The sequence below is a fragment of the Ailuropoda melanoleuca genome, chromosome 20, assembly GCF_002007445.2.
Source record: "Ailuropoda melanoleuca isolate Jingjing chromosome 20, ASM200744v2, whole genome shotgun sequence".
Taxonomy (NCBI): domain Eukaryota; kingdom Metazoa; phylum Chordata; class Mammalia; order Carnivora; family Ursidae; genus Ailuropoda; species Ailuropoda melanoleuca.
The window spans coordinates 13,400,832-13,428,705 of record NC_048237.1 but is presented as its reverse complement, the minus strand read 5'-3'; the positions used below and the strand labels follow the sequence as shown (position 1 = coordinate 13,428,705).

The following is a 27,874-nucleotide window of genomic DNA, read 5'->3' as shown; positions in this document are numbered from 1 at the left end:
AAATATACCCCAATAGAGGTTGAACCATGGTGTAGGGAAGCAGAAACATTTGTTCAACACTCCAACTCTCTGTACCTATTAATGTAAATTGGCCGAAATCATTCTTAGAAGTGGACAGGTTATAAAGAACTCACACACAAGTGATTCAAGACACTACAAATGACACTCAAACACATCTGTTTATTATATACTAAATTTAAAAATACAAATCTTATTAAAAATGCTTATGAAACATTGTATACATAAGTACTGTCAAATACTATTGGATTATGACATTATATACATTTGCTAAGGTTAATTAGAAACAGAACAAAGTGTATAACTTTGCCAATAACGAATTTCAGAAGTCAAATATTTCAACATTTGGCAACTGTGAAGTAGTGATCCGCAGAGGAAGATGTTTGCAGAGGTAAAATAGTACGAAAACAAACGGAATGATGCAGATATTCCTGCCCTAAGTGTTAATAAGTAGCTCTCTTCCTCATCCTCTTCAGTCTCATTATAACAGAAATTAAAGTGCACAAGACCACCAGGAAAACTTGATTTGGTTGTACCCTAATATACACTACAGCCACTTGTGCTGCCATATTGAGGGCTTCAATTCTTTGCACTGTTCCTGAGGTTATAGAAGTTAATTTCGCACGTGGCTAAGGAAAGAGAGGCCAATACTTTCTAAATTGCACCAAGTGGCCTTAAAGTGTAGAAACACCAAAGATAAAAATATTAATTTGGGAATAGATTCAAGAACATTATCCCTGTCTACTTCGCCCTAGGAATAAAATTAAGATAAGAACCTAGTTTTACCTCTGGAAAATGCTTACTAAAAATCTGTTTCAAAAGGTCAGACATGTACAGCAAGCACCACAATACTGTCAGTTACTATCCACCACTTATATACTGCATCATAAATACCAGGCATAAAAACCTGCCCTCTAAAGGTTCACGAGAAATACAGGTAGAAGCATGTTATTACTTGACACTAATTTTACTAATTAACATTAAGTATAATTTGTAAAAATAGGTCACCACCATACAATCAAGGAAGAGGAGAAGGAAAGCTGCTAGTCTACAAAAGTGCTCCCTTAGCTTTCAAACCCAATAGCTTCATTTTGGGTAAAACAAGATTGTAAAGAAAGGCCATCAGTTCTAAATAAGCTGATGATGCCATATACACATATTCACGTATATATGTTTAAATTTCAATTCTGATTTAACACTAATGTACTAGTACAAACCATTTATAGGAAACATTTTATCAGGCTTATTTACAAACACAATGAGTGACAAAGATATGGAAAATCAAAGAAATTGCAGACAAATATAGCCATTTAGCAACATAGTTCACTAAAAATGAAACAGATTTGCATAATGTTTTTAAAAAACAAAGAAAAAAATTTAGTAACAAACCCCTAGCATATATATATACCTATTGGTCATTGGACCTAAAAGGCAAATAAATGTAATGATCATGATTAAATTTTTATTACTGTCTCATTGACATATCAATATGAGGTCTACTTAGAGTACTACCTACAAATACAGTCTGTCATGATTTGATGAGAATATTAAGTTACTGAATACATTTCTAACTCCCATGGCACATCACACTTGATAACACTAATAAGGTAGCTTTAGATAACACTTAAATCATGATTATGAATGTTTAATTGAGTATTTTCCTTTCTGTAGCTGTGAAATGTAAAGCTTAGATTTGCTTCCATCAGGCCTCTTAAACCAAACTTCATCATGGTTAATTGTTGTAATTACAGCACTAAAAAGGGGGGGAAAAAGGAATGAATGAATGAATTGCAGTACGCCTCCGCCACTCATTTTCGAGTACTAGCCATAAAACCAAAATAGCTGGACAGCAACAGTAGATTCAGGTATAGAATTGTCATTTACCACCTTGTATCAGCAGGGCATGCTGTCAAAAACATCACACTCAGCAACACTTAAGAGACAATCCCCCTTCTTTCCTTAATAGAATTGGGCATATTTACTATTAGAACTATTAAATGCACATCATTCCTACTACATCCCCACCCCAACCCACCCCCCAAAAACACACAGTGGAGCTGAAAACACTAATTATATAGTATCACACCTCCAATTTATATCAGCCCTGACTGTAGGAAATCTTTCATTGTTTTTTTTCATATGCTTTATTTTTTCAGAATATCCACTTAAGTTTTTATTTAAATTCTAGTTAACATAGTGTAATACTGGTTTCAGGAGTAGAATTTAGTGACTCATCACTTACATATAACACCCAGTGTAGGAAATCTTAAAAATACCAAATCCCTAATTCCCAGTGTCAAACCATTTATATGGTACTTGTGTGGATTCTTTTTTGACACTGCTTATCTTTATGTAGAAATATTTTTAAAAATAGATTTGTGTTTAAAACTCTTACACTATTTTCATCTCTTTTTAAATCACAGTTATGCTAAGTAGTCAGTAAGATGTTTTAAAAGCAGCAAGATAAAGCAAAGAATCTAGGGGTATCACACACAACCTAGTGTAATTAGCTCAGTGGGCTTCTATGAGGGAAGTTACTAGACACAATGCTCCTAGTATCCTAAAACTTTACAGATGAAATAACAGTCCAAGTAAAACCACTGTATTTGGAAAATGGGTATTCTTCCCTAAATACAAACACTGCATTTAACTAAATTCATACCTAGAAAAAGATACTTTCTTACTATAGAAGGCTACCACTCTGAGAATTAAATCCTAAACTACTGAAGGAACAAAACCAGTAATTAGCATTAATATTTTCCAAAAGCGACAACCAGATAGAAGGCTATGGGGGCACCTGGCTGGCTCAGTCAGTGGAGCATGTGACTGTTGATCTCGGGGCTGTGGATTTGAGCCCCATACTGGGTGTAGAGATTACTTAAAAAACTGGAAAAACTTAGAAGGCTATATAATTATAGAAACGTTATTTAAGCTTAGACAGATTGAGTCTTTTAAAAGGCGGCTTTCAGTTTTCAAGTTATACTGTAATTACTGTGACTCTTAAGGCTTTCGTTAATTTTTCATTCCTTTCCTACTCTAATTGATACATATTCTTTGTATCCAAAATACTGTAACACACCCAAAAAAGTTAACGATTAATATATCCACCCAAAACTCATAACAGTCTAGTTTAAAGATGATAATATTAAAATCCTAACAATTCATCTACTTTAAGAACAAATAGGACTACTTACCTGGGCTAAATAATTCCAACATTTCCTCTTGTGTTAATGCTTGTGCTTAAGAACTTAATATATGATATTAACACTGGTGAACACACATGCTAATCAAATCATATGCCAAGAGAAAAGGTCCATAGGCAACTAATGGTGCATTATGATTGCACTACAGAGGGGGCAAATATTTATTGACAATAATGTAAATACCGCACAATGCTGAAATGATCATTTTTACCTTGTAGGACATTCATCTTTTTTATCAATACATATTGTTTGTCCACGTATATACCATTCACCATCATAATATAATCTTCCTTCTTCAGATCTAGCACTGTGCAGATGTTTTTCCAGTTTCACAGGTGCTAAAGGGATCAGTTCAAAAACTGTTATATTAATAAGACATTGTCAGAAGAACAGAAGTGCAAAACATTAAGAAGTAAAACCAATCCATGCATATATGTGGAAAAACACTAAAAAATATTTCTTAGATAACAAATGTAAATCTAATAGAAATAAGAGAGGGGCGCCTGGCTGGCTCAGTCAGTTAAGCGACTGTCTTTGGCTCAGGTCGTGATCCCAAAGTCCCAGGATCAAGTCCTGCATTGGACTCCCTGCTCAGCGGGGAGCCTGCTTCTCCCTCTGATGCTCCCCCTTTTCATGCACACTCTTCTCTCTCGCTTTCTCTCAAATAAATAAATAAAATCTTTTTCTAAAGAAAGAATTTCTTACATTTCTTACATAACTCACTAAGTTTTTAATATAACAACAAAATGAAGCTATACAATGTACAACAAATCCTTAGTTAACTAGACAAGTGCCAGCAGGGGAAGCAGGTACATTGTGTTACTAACGCCGATTTTAAGTAGGATTTTAAAATATTGTAATTCCAGGAGTAGTGTTCACTGATGAAATGAAACCACTGATGGGGGCGCTGTTTAGTATGTGGATGACTTAACAGCCCTGATTCAACCAGTCTCCACAGAGAAGATTCCTGAACTTAGATTAAATGACTTACGTTCTGTTTTCACTCTGTGTGGACCCAGTGTAGCCATTGCCTTAATTAAAAAAAGAAGAAAGACACTGAGTTTATAGACAGAAAGTACATTTTGGGATCTATTTACTGTCTACAATGCTACTAATGACCTCAAAAGCTAACAGTGAAATACAATCTTCAACTGCTCTAATACATTTTAATGTCTAAGACCATAAGGAATATAAAGAATAACCATTTCACCTAGAGGTGTTATCAATACCTGAATTATCTCTTGCAACTAAGAAGTTTCTGAAAACGGAAAAATTTAATACAAAAAATAAGTCTCCACTTTCAAATAAGCACAGAAAATCCTGTAATTCTTGAATGCTGAATGACAGAATGCAAGACATACAGTATGAGTTCAAATATTCACTTTCATTCATTCAACAAATATTTATCGAGTGCCCTCAGTAAGCCAGGATTGGGCTGAGGACCAGGCACAGAAACGTTATTTATTACTACTTTGGGCAACCTACATAATTGCTTTTCTGTACTTTTGCATAAATTATTAATTACATTATTACAGCAAAAAATACAAATTGCTGACATGTCTCTCTTAAAATATTCTTGCAATCCACTGTTATCTATATTAGCATTAACTGCTATAGAGAGAATGCTGCAAAGTAAAGCATATTAACAATAATCATATGTTGATGTATTAGTGAAAAACCACAGAATCTTAAAAAGTAGACTATATAAAGATAACTTGTATTCCATTGCTCTTTAATCATACCTTCCTAATTGTTGTCCAGTCTTCAAGAATGTCAAGATCTTGTAGCATATAAACTATATATGGGCGTGGAAAAGTCAAGGTCAATTTAGCTGTAAGAATTTCACACTCTGAATTTTATTTCCAAACTTCTGTTTTTCAGAGAATTGGAACAATAATTTCTGGGCATAATCCTTTGGCATGCTGAATTCTGACTTCACATTATTCTCCAAAAAACTGAGTACCAGGATAAATATATTCCAGTACTTCAGATGCTATACCTTATTCTCTTAATTCTAGGGTATCACTGATTTTAAGATATACTACCAACCTAATCACTGTTTTGAGGTGGGGATGGGAAAAGGCAGGGGGGAAAGGGGAGGATATCACAGTGAACACCAAGATTGAAAGCACATACTAGTTTAAGTTAAAGACACTCCAGTTTTGGGGGCTCTTGGGGGGCTCAGTCCATTAAGTGTCTGGCTCTTTCATTTTGGCTCAACTCATGATGACAGGGTTGTGAGATCAAGCCCCACACCAGGCTCCGCACTGGGCAAGGAGCCTGCTTAAGATTTTCTCTCTCTCTTTCCCTCTCCCGCTGCTCCTCTCTCCCTCTCTCTCAAAAAACAAACACTGTAAAATAAATAAATAAATAAATAAATAAATAAATAATGACACTCCAACTTCAGAAACACTGAAAATTGTTAAAGAAATATACATGTGAATTAATAATGCTATATTCACATCAAAGCCTTTGGGAACTACAAAGCCATATTTTCAAAGTTGAGATCGTGACTAAATTTCTGCTCCTTCCCTACCCCTCTTAATCTAAACTATATTCTTCTGCCTTCAGTTTTGGAAATCATCTTTTACCTATTACAGGATCATATAAATAAAGTCAATGTATACTGATAAAAATTACAAAGATATGCACAATGCAAAAATGTATACCAAGGCAAAAAAAAAAAAAATAGACAAGGATATCTGAAACAACAACTGGCTTCTTTTTGTCAGGACTGAAAGGATCCTTCCTCTTTTTTCTTGACTGAAGTTCATCATTCCACAGCTCTGGTAAGTAAATAAAAATTAAATATTAGCTGATTTATGGAGATCAAAATGGGGGGAAAGGCTATGTAATTTCATGGTAGCAAAATTTCATTGGAAGCTACGTATATACACAAACAACTATATAATTTCATGAGCAGCTATATATTCATAATATTTCCTCTGATTAAAGCAAAAATCAACTTGGCACTTAATGACTAATAACTGATGAACATGTATCAGGTACTCTGTTAAATACACATTGCGTGCATTGTGTCACCTAATCCTCAAAGCTACCTCTGAGGTAGCTATTTCTGTTATTTCTATTTTACATACGAGGAGACTGATTTAAAAAAGCTGAAGTAACTGCTGCTCATGGTCACCCAAGTAGCAGGGACTGGGGCAGTGGCATCAGAGTTCAGCTTGTCTCACTCCACTGTGCCTACTCTATGCCAGAGAAATAAAATTTATAAGAGGTGAAGTAATATACATAAAGACCTGTAGGATAACCCAGTGTATCTTCAACCCAATGTAGAAAGCCTTTCCATAATACCCCTGAAAAAGCAATTTCAACCTTGGACTGATCTAATTATTAATAACTTTTTCCTTTTTCTGAGACAAAAATCTACCTCCCTGTAATTTCCAGTTTGTGTGATACCACAAAGAAAAGGTTTTTATTCCTTCTTCCACCTGATCTTTCAAGACAGAGAGAAGAACATATACCGTAGTTGTCTTCCAATACCACTCTTATGTTATAATATTCTTATTATTCTTATAGTGTACTCTTCTTACTCCTGTAGTTCCTTTCACACTTCTCTTTTGTCCCTTTTCATGCACTCCATTTTCTATGTCTTTTTGAAACGTGAATTCAAATCAAAGCAACAATCACAAGCCTATCAAATTCTTCAGAAGTCTCCCCCTTTCTCCTCTCATTAGGACACTTCATTTACTTAACATTTATATTAGAAGAGTTGGATATTATGAGACACTACCATAAACCACAGGTTCAGTGTCACTTAAAGTAAATATCACCATGATGTCATTCCCGTTACCTGAGGTAATATCAATGCTGTGCCTATCCTCTTCAAGCCTTCTTATCTTCTCCTCCAGTTCACTCTGGACAGTATCATATAACAAAAGCTTTTCACTCTGAAGAAAAAAAAAACAATCATGCATCAGTAAAAATAAAAAATCGGTCTTAACTATGAGTATTAAATAACTTATTTTTAAAGTACTTTAACACATGATGCTTTTGTTCGCTAACTTAAAATGTTTTAAGATAAAATGCCAAAAACATCAAAGAAATAAAACCAGAAAATATAGAATCTAAGTATAGATTTAAATACATGCAATTAAATTGTTTAAGAACATCTAAATTTGTATGTGATATGGGGGTAAATGTTTACTTTACATACAACTCATAGTAGGTTCCAATGGCCCCTTTTAAATATAGGCAGATCCTACCTGTCACTATAATAGAGAACCTGTCCTATAAAGTGTATCATTATAAAATGGATCATGTTTTCTCATCGCAACATAATTGGGCCTTGATTCCTAACATCTCAATATCATACAAAATAGACTACTGTATCAAAAAGAGAAAGATTCAAGTATGAATTCTATAATCATTTTAAATCTAATGATAGTCAAAATCATAAAACTATAGACTATATCCAGATCGCTCAACAACACTATAGAAAGATTGAGGGGCTTGCTAAAAGAGACTACTACTGGCAAATCAGACTAGAACCCAGGTCTACTAGTTCTAGCCCCTTGTTCTTTTAATTAGAAAACACTATATCCCCTACTTTCAAAGGGATAAAATGTATGTAAGTGTAATATATAGATTCATTATATAAAAAGCTTATGACGGATTCCCAACCCATCCACCACACACTTACTCTAGTAAGGATCATAGTTAGATATGACCGTCCTCTCGTAGAGAATACTGGAATACAGTTAGATAGGATTTCTTGTGGAAGGCACAGGCCACACCCATTTGGCAGCACTCCCAGTGTGAATCATGAAATCCTCTCTTTTGGTTTGAAATTTAGAGTCTACACGTGCTTGAAGGTTCTCCTGACTGGCAGAAGATGCTTTGGTCAATTTGAGGCAAGCCAGGAGCTAGAGAAAGTAAAGCTGAAGACCAAAACTAGGTCTCATATGAAAAATCATCTCCTTGCATGCTACCCTCTTTGCTTATTTCCTTTTACTTGTTCTCCTACCTTTGGTAAAACCTTATGAAATCTTCCAGCCTTATCTACATTGTGATACAAGCCCTGGGAAACCTTATATACCAGAGGAAAAGGGAGAGCAGACCCCAGCCATGGTTAAGATAGTGTGAAAGCGATAAACAGATCAGATTCTCCAACCAAAAATGGCTCCTAACGCAGAGTGGAAGTGATAATGCTTTTGTTTAAGAATATGAAAATTTAACTGGTGCAGTCTGTCTTACTTCTATTGACAAAATTGCCCTAGGCCAAGCAAAAATTCTAAAATAAGTCCACTAATCATTCTTTATAATTAGAAAAACAAAACTAAACACAATGAGCCTGAAATATTTGAGGCTTTGACGACATCTCTAAAGATATTAAAAGTATAGCGTGTACAGATAGAAGGGACTTGAATCTATTCTCAGTCTTATTTCTTTGTCCTTCTCTCTCTCATCCTCAACCCCATAAAATCCTCAGAAACCTTTCCTGAGTAGGAAAGAAAGTCACTAACCCAGCAGCTAGAGGACACTGGAAAAGAAAGGGGCATCCAAATTCCCTTGCTTAGGGGGCCTGTAGAGGCTTCTTTGTTCAACAGGTAATTTAGCTTTTTAAAAGTACTTATTATAATTTTATATTTCGCTTCAAAATCTGATACCTCTCCAATCTCCACACCTATACTTACTCCTTTGAATGTGGATAGGAGTTAGTGACTCACTTCTAATGCATAGAATGCGTCAGAAATCTAGGTCATAAAAAACATCACCGCTCTCATGGATGCTCTCATGGATCACTCACTCTGAGAGACGCAGTCACAGGGTCCTGGGGACCCTCAGGGAGCATCTGGAGAGACCCACAGAACTAAGGCTTCCAACCAACAACCAGCAAAAGCTTGCCAGCCTTGTGAGTGAGTCACCTTGGAAGCAGACCGTCCAGCCCCCAGGCAAGCCTTCAGATAACTGCTTCGATGGCTGACCTCTTTACTGCAACTTTATATGACTCGCTGAGCCAGAACCAACCAGCTACGTTGCTCCCAAATTCCTGGCTACGGAGATCATAAAACAATAAATTTTCTTATTGTTTTAAGTAAGTTTTGGAGTAATTTATTACAAAGCAATGGATAGCCAATACAAGATGTCTCACAAAGCTTATTTCTATACACGTTTTCCCAAGAAGCTACTTTTCCAGGGGGCGCCTGGGTGGCACAGCGGTTAAGCGTCTGCCTTCCCCCTCAGGGCGTGATCCCGGCATTATGGGATCGAGCCCCACATCAGGCTCCTCCGCTATGAGCCTGCTTCTTCCTCTCCCACTCCCCCTGCTTGTGTTCCCTCTCTCGCTGGGTCTCTATCTCTGTCGAATAAATAAATAAAATCTTAAAAAAAAAAAAAAAAGAAAAAAGAAGCTACTTTTCCAAACTGAAAATGAGAACAAGATCTAGTGGGAAAAACATAAAGGGAACTTCTAGAATGATGGTGAAAAGATACCCCATGAAGACAGAGATGCAGCTGGCCTAGAAAGCATCTGAAGGAGGGCACAGGACAGAGCAGGAGGACAGGGGATTCTAGGGGTACAGGGGATGCTCCTCAGGGATTATCTGATGCTTTGATCACATGGAAAACAGCATTACGGGGCTTTCATAGGTCTGCTGGAGTCTCTGAGAAGAAATGACAAAACTAAAAATAAATGAAGCAATTACTAATTCTGAGGCTACAAACAGAGTCGTACAAAAAAGGAAGTCTGAGTGTAGTGTAACTCTTGGCTCAGTAAACGATATTTATAGCTACAACAAAAACAAAAATTGAGATATAACAGTATTAGAAGAATGGGATGAGGGAAACTATTATGGAATCTTCAGTTTTCATAACAGGAAACCAATAGATAATATCTAAAACTGATATTATTTAGAAAGATGGGAGCAAATTCCAGAAGCAGTAACTACGAGACTTAGATCATTGCTGCTGGAATATAGAATTTAGAGATGGGAGAGGGGACTGCTGTACACACATTACCTGCTAAAAGCAAATGTTTAAAAGAGTATTTAGAGCTGTAGGGAAATCCTCATGAAATACTACTTATAAAACAGGATACAAAATAGTATGTATAGTCATACCAGCTGGGTGAAAAACAATGACACAAACATGCACATACTTATTAACAAATTCCACTGCTTGGTAGATTATGGTTCACTGTATTTGCTTCTTTAGACTTAACTTCTCAAGTTTTCTCAATACTTATTAATGTTATAATCAGAAAAAAAAATTAAAGGAATAGATAACCAAAATCAGAGCCCTGAAGAGCCTCAATTTTCTCAAGAACTGGAATCTTAACCCTGAACCCTCAGGGCCTGAGACCTTGCTACCACCTGCTGTCAGTCTTAACACTCATCTCCAGCTCTGTGGGGAGGCTTCAGTGGGATAACCTAAATAAAGCCTCACCACCTGTCCCACTGTCTGGCACACTGTGTATTCTATAAATGTGATTTCCTTCCTTACTTTGACACAAACCATCTGCTGTCTTGATTGCCTCTGTGGTTTTCTGGCATACTCTCTGTATGCATACCCATGTGAACATGTCTAGTCTCTGGTCCTAGCCCCTCTTTTCTATCTGCTGCTAATCAAACTTACTTTGACAATTGGCAGTGTGTCTCCCTTCTTCCCACTTCCCCTGCCTCTCAGTTCTTTCTGTATGAGCCAAATGTAGAACTAAATAATAAGCAGATGCAAAGTCCTGAATAACAAGGTTCAGATTTAATGGCAAATTGCATGACTAGAAAGATCAGAAGATTTCAATCCTGGTTCTGCTGCTCCTTAAACGTGTGACCCTAAGCAAATTACTTAACCTCTCTGAGCCCCTCAGTTAACCCATTCATAAAATCAAAATAATTCCTATTTCATAAGGCTGTGGTAAGGATTAAAATGAGAGTGACTATAAAATCCATAACACTGTAAGTTCCCTTCCAGCCTTTATTTCCTGCCTAAAATGCCCTTGAACTATTAATGAGTATTAATTATATAAGTAAACAGATCATTTATAATATTAATTCTATATTATGCATTAAAAAACCAAGCCATAACTAAATTAGAAGAAATTTAGGTAAATATTTAACATCTCTATGGAGGAGGGAAGACTTTCAAAGCTGAAAAATGATGGAAGAAGGGTGACTGGGTGGCGCAGCTGGTTAAGTAGCTGACTCTTGATTTAGGCTCAGGTCATGATCTCAGGGTGGTGAGATCAAGCCCCATGCTGGGCTCCACACTCAGCAGAGAGTCTGCTGGAGATTCTCTCTCCCTCTCCCCTTCCCCCCATGCTCTCACACACACTGCTCTCTCTCTCTGAGAGAGAGAGAGAGAGCATGAGCTGGGGGGAGGGGAAGAAGGAGAGGGAGAAGCAGACTCCCCACTGAGCAGGGAGCTGGATGCGGGACTCGATCCCAGAACCCTGGGATCATGACCTGAGCTGAAGGCAGACACTTACCCGACTGAGCCACCCAGGCGCCCTAAAATAAATAAATCTTTAAAAAATGATGGAAAAGAAAGAATATCAATATATTTGTCTAAGTAAAAAATATTACTTGAAGATACATGGCTGACTTTTATTTTTGACAACATAATTAGTCCAGATATCCTCAAAACAAAAACGAAAAAATCTCAAAACAAAAACAAAACCTCCCAACACACCTACACAGATACTTTAAATAAAATACCAGAAACATCTTTTTTAAAGGTATAGTTAAACTCTTAAAAAGGTAAGAGACATCCCCGAGAACCAAAAATACACAAGGAGCAGGAAACCAGCATGCTAACCTGCTGTTGAAGCTATGGTTTCCTTGAGGGTGTCTGCTGGTGTTGGTAACCTAGAGGAATGGTTTTCAGGGGCTGTTCGGGAAAAAGAGAAAGATCTTGGGCCTAAGCAAAGTGAGGAACAAGAACTGGGATCTCTGCATAGCCCCGAAGGATTACACCTTCAAAAAGGCAGACTAGAAAAGATTCACCTGAGGGAAATTCATCTGTGTCAGTTAGGCACTAAATGGAAAAAAAGTTTTTCCCAAAAATATGTCATCTTAGGCCTGACCTCTACATATTTGAGATTCAAATGTAGATTACCTGCATCTTCTAGGAAATTCCAAGCCAAAAAATTAAAGTAGTCACATGCTGTTGGCACACCAGGATGCCTAGCTGAAAAAACCTAACAGAAATAAAAGCAGATACTATCTGAAGAACTACATCCTCTGTCCAAGACTCACAGAATTCCTACCAATAAAGTCTGCTACAGTCCAGAATTATGAAATAAGGAAATAAGCTGTGAGGTATGGCAGAAATTTGAAGGAAAAAAACAGCAAAATTAGACTGAAGAACTTCAGATAATATACTGAGTAAAAAATATGAATTAAGGGGCACCTGGGTGGCTCAGATGGTTAAGCATCTGCCTTCAGCTCAGGTCATGATCTCAGGGTCCTGGGATCAGCCCTGCATTGGGCTCCCTGCTCAGCGGGGAGTCTGCTTCTCCCTCTCCCTCTGTGTTCTCTCTCTCTCTCTCTCAAATAAAAACCTTTGAAAAATATGAATTAAGTATTAAGAAATATGGACGACAAAGTGAGGACTTACATATGACTAACTCAAGTTCCAGAAGAAGGAAGCAGAGAAAACGAAAGAAAAACAATACCAGAAAAATAATATCTGAGAAATTTCCAGAACTAATGGAAAACAAATTCTCAGATTCAGAAAGCAGAACAAATCCAAGTAGGGAGAGAAAAATCATCTCTATGGAGACACACAATAAAGAAACTAAGGAACAATAAAGAAAAGAATGAATGGGAGAAAATATTTGAAACTCATGTATTTAATAAAGGGCTAATATCAAAAATATATAAGGAACTCAATTTAAAAATTAGCAAAGGACTTGAATAGACCTTTCTCCAAAGAAGACATACAAATGGCCAAGAAGTACATGAGAAGATGCTCAACATCACTATTTATCAGAAAAATCTAAATTAAAATCACAGCATGGGGGCCGCCTGGGAGTCTCAGTGGGTTGAGCGACCAACTCTTGATTTCAGCTCAGGTTATGATCTCAGGGTCACAAGATCGAGCCCAGCGCTGGGCTCCACACTCAGTAGGGAGTCAAGGCTTAAGATTCTCTCTCCCTCTCCTTCTGCCCCTTCCCCTACTTGTGCGTGCACATGCTCTCTCTCTCTCAAATTAATAAACCTTTAAAAAAAAAAGTCACAGTGTGGTATCACTTCACACCTATGAGTATGGCTCTTATCGGAAAAACAAAAGATAACAAGTGTTGGTGAGGATATGGAGAAACTGAAACCCTGTGCACAGGTGGTAGGAATGTAAAATGGTATGGTTACCATGAAAAATAGTATGGAGTTTCCTTAAAAAATTAAAACTAGAACTCTATAATCCAGCAATCTGACTTTTTTTTTTTAAAGATTTTATTTATTTAATTGACAGAGATAGAGATAGCCAGCGAGAGAGGGAACACAAGCAGGCGGAGTGCGAGAGGAAGAAGCAGGCTCATAGCGGAGGAGCCTGACATGGGGCTCGTTCCCATAACGCCGGGATCACGCCCTGAGCTGAAGGCAGACGCTTAACGACTGCGCCACCCAGGCGCCCCAGCAATCTGACTTCTGAGTATATTCCCAAAAGAACTGATCTCAAAGAGATTTGCACTCCCGTGTTCATTGCAGCACTACTCACAATAGCCAAGATGTGAAAAACCACATAAATGCACACTGAAGGATAAATGGATAAAGAAAACATGATATACACAATGAAATATTATTCAGTCTCTAAAAAAATCAGGAAGTCCTGCCTTACGCCACAACATGGATGAACTCTGAGGACATTATGCTAAATGAAATAAGCCAGTCACATAGGGATAGATACTGCATGATACCACTTACATAAGGTATACAAACTAGTCAAACACATAGAAACAGAGAGTAGCCAAAGGCTAGGGAGAAAGGGAACTGGGGAGTTGCTGTTGGGTGGGTGTAAAGATTCAGTTAAACCTCATGATTAAGTTCTATAGATGTGTATTACAACAGTGTACCAATAGTTAAAAATACTGTATTGCACACTTAATATTTGTTAAGAGGGGTAGATCTCAATGTTAAGTGTTCTTACCACAGTTAAAAAAATTTTTTTAAAGAGGAAAGTAAGAAAAAAGGAAAAGATAAAAGAAATTCCATAGGAGATAAGTTTCAGCTGGGAGCTCTGGAATCATGAGCATTCAGTCTCCAGGACTGTACCATCGTTTTTGATCAAAGGAATCCACAACAGTGGACGTGCATTGTGGGACATCTCATCATCAGTACCTTTGGCCTCCAGATCTGAAATGATGAATGAGTTTACTATTGTGAAAAGAACAGTATGTGGATTTTCTTAGGATATAAAGAAGAAAACTAATAACAACAAAAAAAAAGATATTAAGAAATCCACTATCACACAGAGAATTCTAACACACCTCCCTCGGTGATTGAAAGATGAGGCAGACAAAAAATAAGGAAACAATAAGTCCACACTTAAATCAAGTGATCTAAGTGTATATCACCAATAATGGTACATAAATTGTGTGCCGCCTGATAGAATTCAGTGGGAAGAACACATCACTCCTGTGGTATTCTTACTGAGAAGCAAAACCCACTTGTAATCATGAAGAAATAACAGACCAATTCAAAATTGACATTCTACATAATAACTGGACTGAAATTTTCAAATTTGTAAAGATCATGAAAGTCATGGAAAGACTGAAGAATTGTTCTACATTGAAGGAAACTAACAACATGACAACTAAATGCAATGACAGAGACCCTAAGTGATTCTGAACTGGATCTCTGCTCTAAAGGGTGCTGTTGGGAAAACTGCTCAAATTTAAATGGGGTCTGAACATTAGATGGTAGTAACATCAATGTACATTTCCCAATTTTGATGATTATAAAATCGTCATACAAGAAAATGTCCCTCGTTCGTTGTATTCAGGGGTGATGGGGCATCATGTTGCCAACTCATTCTCATGTTCACCAGAAAAGTTCTTTCGTACTGTCTTGCAACTTTTCTATAAGACTGTTAAAATATATCATAAAGACAAGATGTACTAAGCACTCACAGAACTGATAACTGCAATCTTAATATATATCTCTATGAGAGAGAAAAGTATGGGATATTCCTGACTCATTTTATGGAACTTGAAATCAAATCAAGGGCACTATGAGACTTAAAAATTAAAATCTCACTGACAGGGGCGCCTGGGTGGCACAGCGGTTAAGCGTCTGCCTTCGGCTCAGGGCGTGATCCCGGCGTTATGGGATCGAGCCCCACATCAGGCTCCTCCGCTATGAGCCTGCTTCTTCCTCTCCCACTCCCCCTGCTTGTGTTCCCTCTTTCGCTGGCTGTCTCTATCTCTGTCGAATAAATAAATAAAATCTTTAAAAAATAATAATAATAAATAAATAAAATCTCACTGACAAACACAGAAATGAAGCTTCTAAACAAAATATTAGTGAATTACTGAATTTGGTAATTCACAAGAAAAATAATCATTCCAGGAATCCAAGGATGGCTTAACATTAAGAAAATACATTAAGGACAAAAAAGAAACCATGACTGATTCAATAGATGTAGACCAAGCATTTAATAAAACCTAAAACCTAACAACCATTTCTGGTTTAAAAAAAAAAAAATCTTAGAAAACAAGAAATAAATTTCCTTAATTTGATAAAAAGAGTATTTATCAAAACCCGATAGTAAATATCACACTTATTGGAAAACCGTAAGAAGCATTCTCTTAAAATCAAGAACACAACCACGATCTACTTTCACTGCTTCTATTACATGATTTTCTACCAGTGCCACTAAGACAAGCAAAAGAAATAAAAGGAAGATCAGAATGGAAGAAACAAACTGCCATTTTTCACAAATGACACTATTATCTACATGGAAAATCTAAGAATCCCTAATTAAATCAGAATTAAAATGAGAAGTAGATACGGTTGGATATAATATCAATATATAAAAATACTTTCTTATACAGCAGCAGGAAATTAACAGTAATTTTTTAAAAGATGTTACTAAACAAAACATTTGAACAATAGCAAGTGTAAGAAGACCAAAGTAAAATTATCAGTTTATTGAGATAGCAAGATTTACTAGACTGAAGGCAGTCAAGAAGGTATTATGCTACCAGTGCAGAAACAATCAAACAGATGAATGGAACAAATTAAAACAGCTAGAAACTAGCTGCCATATAAATGGACATTTGATATAAAAAAAGAGATGGGGAGAAAAGAGATAGAATTGCTGATTCATGGTAAAACAAACGAGTATAGAGTAAACACTGTGGACATCACACCTATCCATATGCAAAAAAAAAATAGATCCATACTTTATATCACATGCAAAAATTAGAGGTAGGTTAGCAATCTAAATGTTAAAAAGCAAAATTTCAACCTTTGAAAGGAAAGTATGTCTTTTACCTCAAAGTGGGAAAGACACAAAAAGCACATATCATAAAGGAAAGATGATAAATTCAGCTACATTAGAATGTACATCAAAAGAGTGAAAAGGCATCCCATTGCCTGGGTAAAAATATTTGCAAAGCGTACAACAAGCAAAGCATTTGTATCCAGAATATATAAAGAGCCTCTACAGTCAATGAGAAAAACACTAATAGCCCAACATAAAGGCAAAAGATTTGAATAGGAAGAAATGAAGGAAAACAAATCCAAGCAGCCAGTAAACATCAAAAAGATGTTTCATCTCAGTAGTAATCAAGAAAATGAAACAACACATTCCATCATTTTTATATCTATCTACTCTTAGTATTTTAACAATTTACAAAGATATAGTAAAATAACAAATTAAGATAAGAGTCATTATAGAACTTGTTCTCTTATTTCCACGAGTGTTTTTATGATCTTGTCTAGGTTATATGAAAAGTTATCTGCAAAATCAACAGCGGGTTTTTAAAATACTATTCAAATAAAGAGAACATAGAGAAAAATACATCTATTTTTTTTACCATAGAGAATTCTGCCCTAAGATGTGGAAATAGATCTGGAGAGCCAGATTAACAATACGCCCAACATTCTAACTGTACCAACGGATATACATTTTTTTGAGTCTTAACTTGAATATTATACTGATTGCACTAATATTTTCAGCAATGCCAAATGACATGATCATTACGAAGTCTTTTTAAGGTAACAGTTGCAAACTAAAATTATCTCACGTAGCTCTTTTCTATCATCCCTTCTTTGTGTCCTATTTCCAATACAGCTTCCACTGCAGCTGTATTTAAAAAAGAAAATTCACAAGTGATAAGCTAAAGTACAATTTAATTTTGTTTCATTTATTTTATTTACTTTTTTAACTAATGCACTCAGAAAAAGACTTGAAGAGTTGAAATTAGCTTTAAAGTTAAGTAAAATAACAGTACCTCACAATGCTGGCGAGAGGCTTGAATTTCACATTCATATTTGTTCTTTACAGATTCTAAGCAGAGCTCTCTATAGATTCCTGCAACCAAACACAATCACTCTGATTATGTTAGCAGTAATGAGATTCATTATCACTTCCTTACAGGAATTCTGTCCAACCGTATTTTATAAGATGAATCAGGAAGAAACTGACAAATGATTCTAGCTTAATCTTTAAAGACTAAAAATAAAAGGGCTCAGTTAAAATATATATTTAAGCAGACTAGAAGAACTAAGAATTTAAGAGCTGGGAAGAAACTGCACTGCAAATTTTAGTTCTTACTCCATTCTTCTAAAGAACACTCCTGAAGTGTTTGATAGAGAATGATCAAAATGAAAATAAAACTCCTTTCCTGTGAAAAAGGAATCTCAGGACTCATAATGGAAATAGTCAATAAACTCTGGTTTCATTAATCATATCTTTTCAAAGTAGTAAGTGGATACCATAACCAACAAAACCACTATTTTTGAACTGTTATTTATTTTCAGAGTCCAAAGCTTCAAGAAGATTAAATGTATAAACTGATAACAACAAAATGCATAAACTGATAGGATGTTTGAGAGCTCCTGACAGAGCTTTATCTAGAGAATGGATGCTCAAGAGAGGTTACTTAGAGCTACCAAGACAATAGTATAAAATAGGCAACATGGCCATGCAAATACACCATCAAAAAACAGCAAACACAGAGCTTTAGATATATATATGAAACTCAATGCCATAGTTGACCCTAGAAGTGTAATTCGTTCTTGTATAGTAAAGGCATGGGACAGATACCTGGAACCTAGGCCATTAGCTACATTCACCCACACACTGTTCTTTGTACAATCAAAAAGTAAATGAGGCCGCACAGTAGAAAAGTGAATAAGTGACTCAAGTAGTATTTTCTAAACATCCAGTTAAGTCTCACTTACTTCTTTTAGAATGTCAAAGAAAATGAAGGACTCGTTTCCTTTTCAGGGTGTGCTAAACCAATATGCAAAGACAGCAAGTATCACATCATCTACATATTTAATATTAAGCATTCAAGAATAAAATTTGGCTAAAGGTAGGTTTAGTACAAAAAAGACTTATAATGAACAATGCCTTAGGCATTATATAATAGGTGCAGGAGGATCAATTAGTGCCCCCCCAAAAGAAAAAAATCATCTCCATTAGTTAAAATTCAATTTTAGTCTATGAAAAATCATAAGTGATCTTCAAAGAGATATATCCCTTGTCATGAGTGCTAGGACACAGTTCTGAGGCTGGATCCCAATTACAAACCGAAGACCAGGTACTTAAATTGAATCTCAATTTATCTTATAAGAAATTAAACTGAAATAGTAACCGTTGCTCTTAATAAAAGTATCATGTTTCTAATTGTTTTACATATGGAAAACATATGTCTCAACAACACTGTGAGAAATCTGAGCCTTTTTTTGATCCCCCCACAGCAAGAGGAAAGCAAAGGGCATTTAACAAATCACTGTGGGCTGATTGACTGAAATACTCTGTTCACTGTAAATATATTTGTGATTTCATTAACAAGAAACACTCACTTGACAAATACCTTTCAAGTCTAGTGAAGAGTTCATACTCTACTATATGGAAAAGATGTTTCACTTTCCTACCTGCTACCTTTGTACGAATTTGCATATTTTCTTGTAAAGTTGCCAGTGGTTCCAAATACTCTGGTGCTTTTCCAGCTATGACTTCTTGTAGTTTTGCATCCACCTGACTTAATCGTTCTTTATAAAGTCTTAACAAAGCAAAAATTAAAATATTAATATTAAAAGCCCAACAAAGGCTAACAAATTACCATTTTCTATACATTCTCTCTTCCTAATATCATTCATATTCTAATAGCCTAACAAATGTATTTTTGTCTTAATCTCAAGTGAAAAACTCAGTTACATTATTTGACTTTATGCATATAATCACAAAGTAGATATTTCTTTTTTTTAGATATATCGTTCTTTAATGATTAATTCACAGTACAAAAGAATACAACTAAGATACTACTTTTTTTGCTCTCTAGATTTTTGGTTTTGTTTTAACTGCAGAACACTAAATTCTAGGAGAAAAGGTCATTTAAACACTGAGCTTAAAAGAAACAAAGAAATCATTTTGAATAATTTAGATAATAGACATTACTCATTGTCAAAATAAATAATTCCTGGCTTCTCTCCATCTTTCCTGAAAAGGAGTCCATGTTATATTCAGCCTGCATGGTTTTTACAAAGAGGAAACAGAGTGATGGAGGTAAAAACCAATGGCTACAGAACTTGTAATCTGGCATACCAGTTTGTCTGGACTGCAAATGAAGAAACTGTAACAAAGGGAGTTGCTCAGTGCATGAGAAAATGAAAAATGGGGTAGGAAACCCCTGTTGCTGTATTTATGAATTTACATACAAATACTCTAATTTGCCAGCTGTCACACCAATAACTTTACCTTGATTATCAATGACTGAGTACTTGAGACAACTCATTGTTTATTTTTGGCAATAATCCTGCAGAATAGAACTCCTGTTAATTTAACAGGAAGATGTTTATATTGTCATTCCTTGTGAAAGGCACTTTTAAACCTGGCTTTGTGGCATTTTAAAGATATCCTAAAAATTTCGAAGCAAATTAACAATTTAAGATCACTGGGGCGTTTGGGTGGCTCTGGCTCAATCAGTAAAGCATCCGACTCCTGACTCAGGTTCATGAGATCAAGCTCCACATGCGGATGGAGCCTGCTTAAGATTCTCTCTCTCCTTCTCCCTACCCTCTGCTTATGCGTGCTCTCTCTCTCTCAAAACAAAACACAATTTAAGACCATTTTGTAAACTCCTTTTTTTGCCATTCATTGCTTTCTCATAGGTAAAGAATGTGTCATGAGGAAGGCATGTAGTAACTGCTTAAAAAAAAGAAAAACCCACTGATTATGCTTGTAGGTGTTAGTATAACTAGCAGCTGGCTTTTAAAAACATTACAGTACCTGGCTTTCATATAAAATTCTTCTCTTTCCTCTTGAAAATATAAACCAGTACAATTAAGACAATCAGGGAGGGGGAGGGGGAGGGGGATGGGTTAAATGGGTGATGGGGATTAAGGAGCGCACTCAGGATGAGCAACAGGTGATGTATGGAATTCTTGAATCACTATACTGTACACCCGAAATTAATGTAACACTGCACATTAACTGGAATTAAAACAGAAACTTTAAAAAAACCAAGATAGTCAATATTGGTGTTTATAACTGATCATTATAATTAGCATAAAGATTTATATTATGATTCTGAAGGAATTGAGCAAGTTTGGGTGTTAATACAGTAAAACTTTTTTTTAAAACAAAAATGGAAAAATTATCTGAGTTAACTGCCAATAATACATTATCATATCTGGGTTAAATTTTTCTAAAACTCAAGATACAATGATAAACGAATGTGTAAAGTCAGAAAACTACAACATGATACTTATAGTTTATGAAATCATAAATACAACTTAGGCAAAATGCTAAAAATTTGATGCAAATGATGACTGAACCTGAAAAACACTGAACTTAAAATACTGATAAGGTATCCCTAATAGGTGAACAGCAGCTTTAATGAACGGGATATGTGAGTTAACAACATTCAATTAACTACCCTTTTAAAAGATTTCAAAATCAATATCATTTCAACAAACTTCGAATTCAGACACAAACTCCTCAAAGGCAAGAATCATGAGTTCCTCACCAGGAACCACAATACTATTCACAGAGTAGAATCCCAATTCATGTTTACTGGCTACAGACATTGAAATAAATGGAAACTTAAGTGGTGTAAGTTCCTCCATCTTTTTAAGGAGGTAAAAGAAACTTCCACCACTATACCAACTGCAAATGGTGTATTTTAGTGCTATTATGCCCTATGGTGCTAGAACAGAAGCAGGGGAACTTGGATAACTTGTTGTTGAAGCAGGATAACTTGTATTATTATTATTATTATTATTATTATTATTATTATTTCCCACCTCTTCTAAAAAGGATTTGAGACAGCTTACAGAGATACACAGTACAACTGGATAAAAATAGCAATGAGGCAAGTGGAGCAGATGAAAAAATAAGATAATTATAAACCTGGTACAAAGATTATTTATTTCTAAAACATATTTCTGAATACCAATTCCTTGAGAAATAATCCCATTAACAGTGGTAACGGGTCTACTTTTAATATTTTCTGAGATGAATGAGGCTGATGGGGGGACCTGGCTTATGGTCATAATGAGCCATGAAAACGCAAAAATCAAGGCAACTGCCAGCCCCAAGATGAATAAGATTAGGTTTAAAGAGGGACTAGCTGCAAAGTGTTCCTTGGTAATATCTTATACTAGAACTATACAGTAATTTTCATTTCTTGGAAAACCATAAAATATTCCCTAAAAGCTCAATAGGTTTATCTTGATTAATTGTATGAGAATTATTCATTCATGGCTTACCTGAACTAAAATACAAAAACACAAATTGGCTTCCTCTTTTTCAGAATGGTCCTGGATGAACTCTCCACGCTGCTCAAATAATGGATCCTCTGGGGATCCAAACTAATTTTAATTTAAAATTAATAATGTAAATCTTCAGAATAAAAAAATGATACCATGTTTTTAAAAGCCAAAATTTTAAACTTTGGATTATCTATATTAATTTGTTGCACTAGCTTGAATATTTATATATTCATCTCTCATACAAATGAAAGTTAAGGCCAGAAATGGCATAAGCAGTAGGATTCATTTAGTAAACAAATCTGTCCCCTTTTAGTCTGGGAATTCCAGATACTAAACATGTTTTCATCTCTACTTTGGGCTCTCTAGGGAAGAAGTAGGGAAACAGAATAAGCCGCAAAATTATGAAGAATTCATGAAGAGCCAGCTTCTGAATAAATTAGGGTGTCCATATTCTCCGAAGCTTCTTTCATTTACAGGTCCTAATACGTAGCTATGCCCCATGACCTTGCCAGCAAGTTTCAAAGTAAAGGCTCACCTTTAAGATTTTTTTTTTTATCTGCATCTACATCTATTCTGTTTCCTCAAATCACTGGGGCCCATTCTTGTGTAAGCAACGGCTCATAAGAGTTCTGGTATTATGAAGAGGGGGTAGAAAACAGTATCTAATAAGCACCCACTATGTGCCAGCCAAGACTAAGAATTTCACATACTGCTCATACAATCCTTATGGTTAATAATAAAAAAGCTACTATTATACCATTTTATTCTGTGAAGAAAGCCCGGATTCAGAGCCTATGCTTTTTCTACTCCACTATATTTCCTCCAAAGTAATGGGCCTTACTGGAAGGAACGCCATAGTACTAGGAGGCAGAAGGCCTAGCTTAGTTTATCACTCTCTGATGAACTATGGGCAAATCACTTCACTCCTCTGAGCATCCATTTTCTCACAGGTAAAATGGAGATAAGGCTATCTTCCAACCTTACAGAGCTGCATCAAGAAGCAAACTAAATAATGTGAAAACATGTATGTACTGGGGCGCCTGGGTGGCGCGGTCGTTAAGCGTCTGCCTTCGGCTCAGGGCATGATCCTGGCGTCATGGGATCGAGCCCCACATCAGGCTCCTCCGCTGGGAGCCTGCTTGTTCCTCTCCCACTCCCCCTGCTTGTGTTCCCTCTCTCGCTGGCTGTCTCTATCTCTGTCAAATAAATAAATAAAATCTTTAAAAAAAAAAGAAAAAGAAAACATGTATGTACTATCCAATGTTGATATAAACAAAAATCACTATGCCATTTTTGGGAGATATTTTCTTATTCTAAAATCTTAAAAATGCTATCTTTATTCAGTTACTTAACAAAGAAATGAATGAAGCACATTAGAACCAAGTATGAAACAACCCAGGGAAAACATTTTAATTACCAACATCCATATAGAAATGTTACTATACCCCCCAAAAAAACCTGCCTCAAAATCCTCAGTTGAGTAAATGAGGTCGTCACCAAGCAAACCACAGTGGAAGCCTCTTTCAGATCAGTCAGCCCCATAAAATACAAAAAGGAAAATACTTCAGAGTGAATGTAATTTCTCTCGTGCTAATATACATGTGACATGATTGAGATTCAGTGACAGTGACCTTCTCACATCACTACTTACTGATCCTTGAGATCGGTAAACTGTTTTTCTAGATTGGACATTTCATCTAAACATTCCATTCTTCTTCTTTCGCAGTCTTCATCATCCATTTCTGTTAATAAAAGGCAAACAGCAAAGAAAAAATTAATTTCATGTTCCAAATTATCTGAATGTTAATTAAAATGGTAAAAAATAAAACAAAAAAACACACACCAAACTATAATATGAAGTTAAATACGTAAAGCCTACATTAAGCCTTAAGAGAAAATAAACATTTATCCAAAATAATTTCCATTACAGATTTTAACCTAAAATACAAATGAGAATTAAAGCTACAGCAATCTCTAGACCTTCTTATTTTTATTCATTTTTAAATCATCTTAAGGGCTGACATCAAGCTATATACTAAATGAAGTCATTAATCCACTTTTGGTTTATTTTCCATCACCTCAACAGAACTTAAGCACCAAAATGATTATGTTCATTAAAGGACTCTGCTCAAAAACACTTTTGGAATTCTTCTTTCTGAACTGCTTACGTGACTGATTTGCCAGTCACATAAAAAAGAAAACTAATCTCATTCTGTTTACCACAAGATAGCTTGGTCTCCTACTCATATTCTCATTGCTCCCTGTCCCCAAATTACTGTCAGTAAGGGAGGAAAAGGAAAATGAAGAGAAAAACAAGCAAACTTTTGAAGGAAAGCAACTGTTAATTACCAGCTCTCTCCTATTTTCTGTATCTTCTATTTTTACATCACATATATTCAACACTCCAAAATAAGCCAAGCACAAGATGGTCTGCACCAGATAAAGGTCAAACTCTGAGAAAGAGTTAAATTATGTTCAGTTATTTTCATACAAGGAACTACAGGGTTCATTTTTTTTTTAACTTTCCTAAAACAGATTAAAATGATTTCTGGCTCTTAATAGCTTACTCTTTGGCTATTTAAAACTTGGTCCCTCAAGATGACTCACTTCCCAGTATCTCTGGATAGTAGAGTGTTTTGTTTTGTTTTGTTTGGTAGCTTTAGGACCTGCTCAGTACCAAGGGTTGAGAAGAAGAAAACGGTGGAAGTTTAACATGAAAGACATATGGCAGAAAAGAAATGCTTTCACAAGAAGCAAAACTGCCTAATTTATTTAAATAATGTCTTTGCATTTAAAAAACTTGACTTTTGTAGTTCAAATTATTATTACATTCTTCAAAATTAAGTTGTCCTTTATTTTCTGGGATGAAATAAAAATCAGTGAAAAATCACAAAAGTCAGCATAAAAATTAGGGAGAATTTTAACATATTGATGTCATTTTGTGAGATCCTAGCTCCCATCAAAAAAACAAAGAACACTTGGAGATCAAGTGTTTTACAGATCTAGAAAATGTATTCATGTACAGCCTAGATGTTCTTTCTCTGTATTGCTCACTTTTGAAATCTCACCTACTTTCATGGCTAGGCAGATGACGTCCGAATTATGCTTTACCCCAGGTGTGTTGCAATGTCACATTTCCATCTGTCAGTTGACACTCTTGACTTAAATATACCACCATCACTTCAAAGGCAACATGTCTGAAATACTCTTAACTTCCATCTTCATCTCAAATCTTTCACTTTTCTATTTCTACTTATGCTATTACCATTCTCCTTATATCCAGGGTTTCCCTCTTACCTTCACGCCTAAACTTGGATACATCAATCCTGTTTTGTGCTTTTTTTTGAAATCTTTCACATCTATATCTTCTTTTCCTTTTCTAACTCAAATCCGTCTCCCAACAAAACGGGTTTCTCGCTCTTTTGAATAAGCCTTAAACTCTAGCCTTTGCACTTTTTCTTATATTCCTCCCAATACAACATACCACCCCAATCCAAATCCTAGCCATTCTTCAAGATAATTAAAATAATCCCACCTTTTTCAACTAGCCTTTGCTGACCACCCTATTCTGAAAAGATTTCCTCTGCCTCTGAAATCCTATAGCATTGTTTACATTGTTAAGTATTCATTTGGCAGTTTACTCAAGTACTGATTGATGACAGCTGTTTAATTGAGATCAGATCATAACTATTTATTTTCACCTCGCACTGAGTAGTACCCAGTGCAGCTCAAGGAAATCACTCATAAATGCCTATTTGGGGATGGCTAATTTATTGATTGAAATTACATACTTCCATGGAGATTTGCTTTGAAAGAGAAACCTGAAAAAAATGGTGTCAGGGCAATGACAGTCTGTCATCGAATCCTTGCTTTACACGCCAAAATCAAGCCAAGACAAAAAAGTCTAAGTTTCATCCTCATCATATGGAAAAAGGAAAAAGAATCCAGGCAATCATATATTCCATTTCTTTTTTAAATAACCATCCTAAAAGTTTGCAAAATTGACTTATGATGTTAATCTGCCCTCCCACTCCAAAAACCTGAAAGAGCCCCAAATTAGAAAATCGATCGCAGGGAAGAAAAGATTTGGAACATTTCAGAGCTGCCCCAAATAAGCCAATTTATAAGCATATGAAGATCCAAAATCACCCCTGATGTTGGGCTCTTCTCAGTCTTGCAAAGTTCAGACACGCTGTAAATGGGACAGCTCCAAGTCAGCCCCCTTATGAGCGCTAGTGTCAAGGGCTGACTGACAGGCTGACTTGGAAACTGAGGTTAACAAATTCTAACCAGCCAAGAGCCGGCACAAATCTAACCAACCTCGGCCCTGACAACCCACCCATGTTGAGAAGGGTTGGAAAGATAAAAATAAGAAAAATCGATGGTCTGGGGCTAAGAGGCATTTCCAAGGTCTCCCAAACAAGCTGCGGGCATTCCCGGCTCTGGTCCACAGCCGCGGGCACTCACTGCCCGGAGGTCCCCAGGGCGGGTCCGACCGCGAGTAGGACCGCGCAGCGTCCCGGAGCTGGGCGAGCCCAGGCCAGTGCCCGGTCCCGCCCCGCCAGCAGGGACCCGCCTGGAGGCAGGCAGCGCCCCACGACGAGTCCGGGTGCTGCCGAGGGCCGGGAGCCAGTCTCCGCCCCTTCCCTCTCTCCCCGCCCCGCACTCCCAGCAGGACGCAGCTGCCCGGCGTGCGGAGAGCGGCCTGCCGTGCGCCCGCGCGAGGTCTCAGGGTCCCGATCCCAGTGGGTTGCACACCTGAGCTATCTCCATCCTCCGAGACCGACGAGCTTTCCGTGTCCTCGTCCTCTGAGCTGCTCCCCTCGTTTTCGGCGTAGTCCACCTCCATCTCATCGTGATGGTTCGTCTCCTTCTTATCCCCTCGAGAATGGACTGGCATTTTCCAGCCGCGCCGTCGTTTCCCACTCCCGGCGCCCAGCCCAGCCACTGCCGCTTCAATGAAGGGCGCGCCGAACGCCCCGACCCACCCAGCGGCCGAGCGCGTTCTGAACCCCCTTCAGCTCCTCCCCGCCCCCGGCCCGAGCCTCACAACCTAACCCGCAGGCTCTGCTTTGGGAGCTCTGCCATTGGCGGAGGCAGTCCTTCGAGCTGGGGGGGTGGGGCTTGCCCTGCTCGGGTACGGTTGGTTGCCCGTAATTACGGCGCGGCCTTGCAATGTGTGTCGGGAGTCGTAGTCCTTACTGCTCAGACCTGCAGGGGCTGCCGCCTTCCAAGCTTCGACAACCCTGTTCGCTTCGTGCTTGTGGACTTCAAGTCCCACAAGGCACAAAACCTGACAGACTCGATCGCAGTTTATAAACTAAACAGAAACAGATTGTGTGAATTTGGTCTGTATTTATTCTTTTCCCGCCAAGTGATTGTCCGAGCTCCCTGGCTATCCAAGAAGTTACTGTCAGATGTGAAAAGGTTTTTTGCCTGAGGGTTATCCTCCTCTTTGAGCCTGGAGGACCTGGAGAAACTTCTCTTCTACCTAAGCACCTTTATTACCGCTAATAAGCGGTTATATTTAATTAATAACTGTGGACGATAACTTGCGCTATGTTGCACAAAAATCTTTAAGTCTTTCTTGAAACATTTGCAACCAATAACGTAGAAGGGAAGGAAGTTTTATCTTGGCATTTTCATCTAGTATTTTTTTTTGCATTTTTTTTTTTTTTTTACTACATACAGCATGAATATGCCACCAGGCTTGATTTACCTTAAGCTTTTTTTTTTTTTTTAAGATTT

General features: G+C 36.9%; 1 protein-coding gene across 2 annotated transcripts; it reads right to left on the bottom strand.

The window, feature by feature from the left end:
- Positions 1-143: 143 nt before the first annotated feature.
- Positions 144-27,178, bottom strand: BRMS1L (BRMS1 like transcriptional repressor). 2 transcript variants are annotated; one of them, XM_011229392.3, is made up of 10 exons: positions 26,885-27,178; positions 23,778-23,868; positions 19,289-19,416; positions 17,638-17,717; positions 7,036-7,132; positions 5,924-6,007; positions 4,964-5,028; positions 4,213-4,252; positions 3,433-3,580; positions 144-1,771 (listed from the first exon to the last, which is right to left on the bottom strand). In XM_011229392.3, the coding sequence occupies exons 1-10, from the start codon at positions 27,024-27,026 to the stop codon at positions 1,654-1,656; spliced, it is 993 nt and encodes a 330-aa protein (XP_011227694.1). In that variant the 5' UTR covers positions 27,027-27,178; the 3' UTR covers positions 144-1,653. The 2 variants fall into 2 exon arrangements, with proteins under 2 accessions (XP_011227694.1, XP_002922867.1); XM_002922821.4 differs by having other exon boundaries at positions 3,433-3,559.
- Between the last annotated feature and the right edge of the window lie 696 nt (positions 27,179-27,874).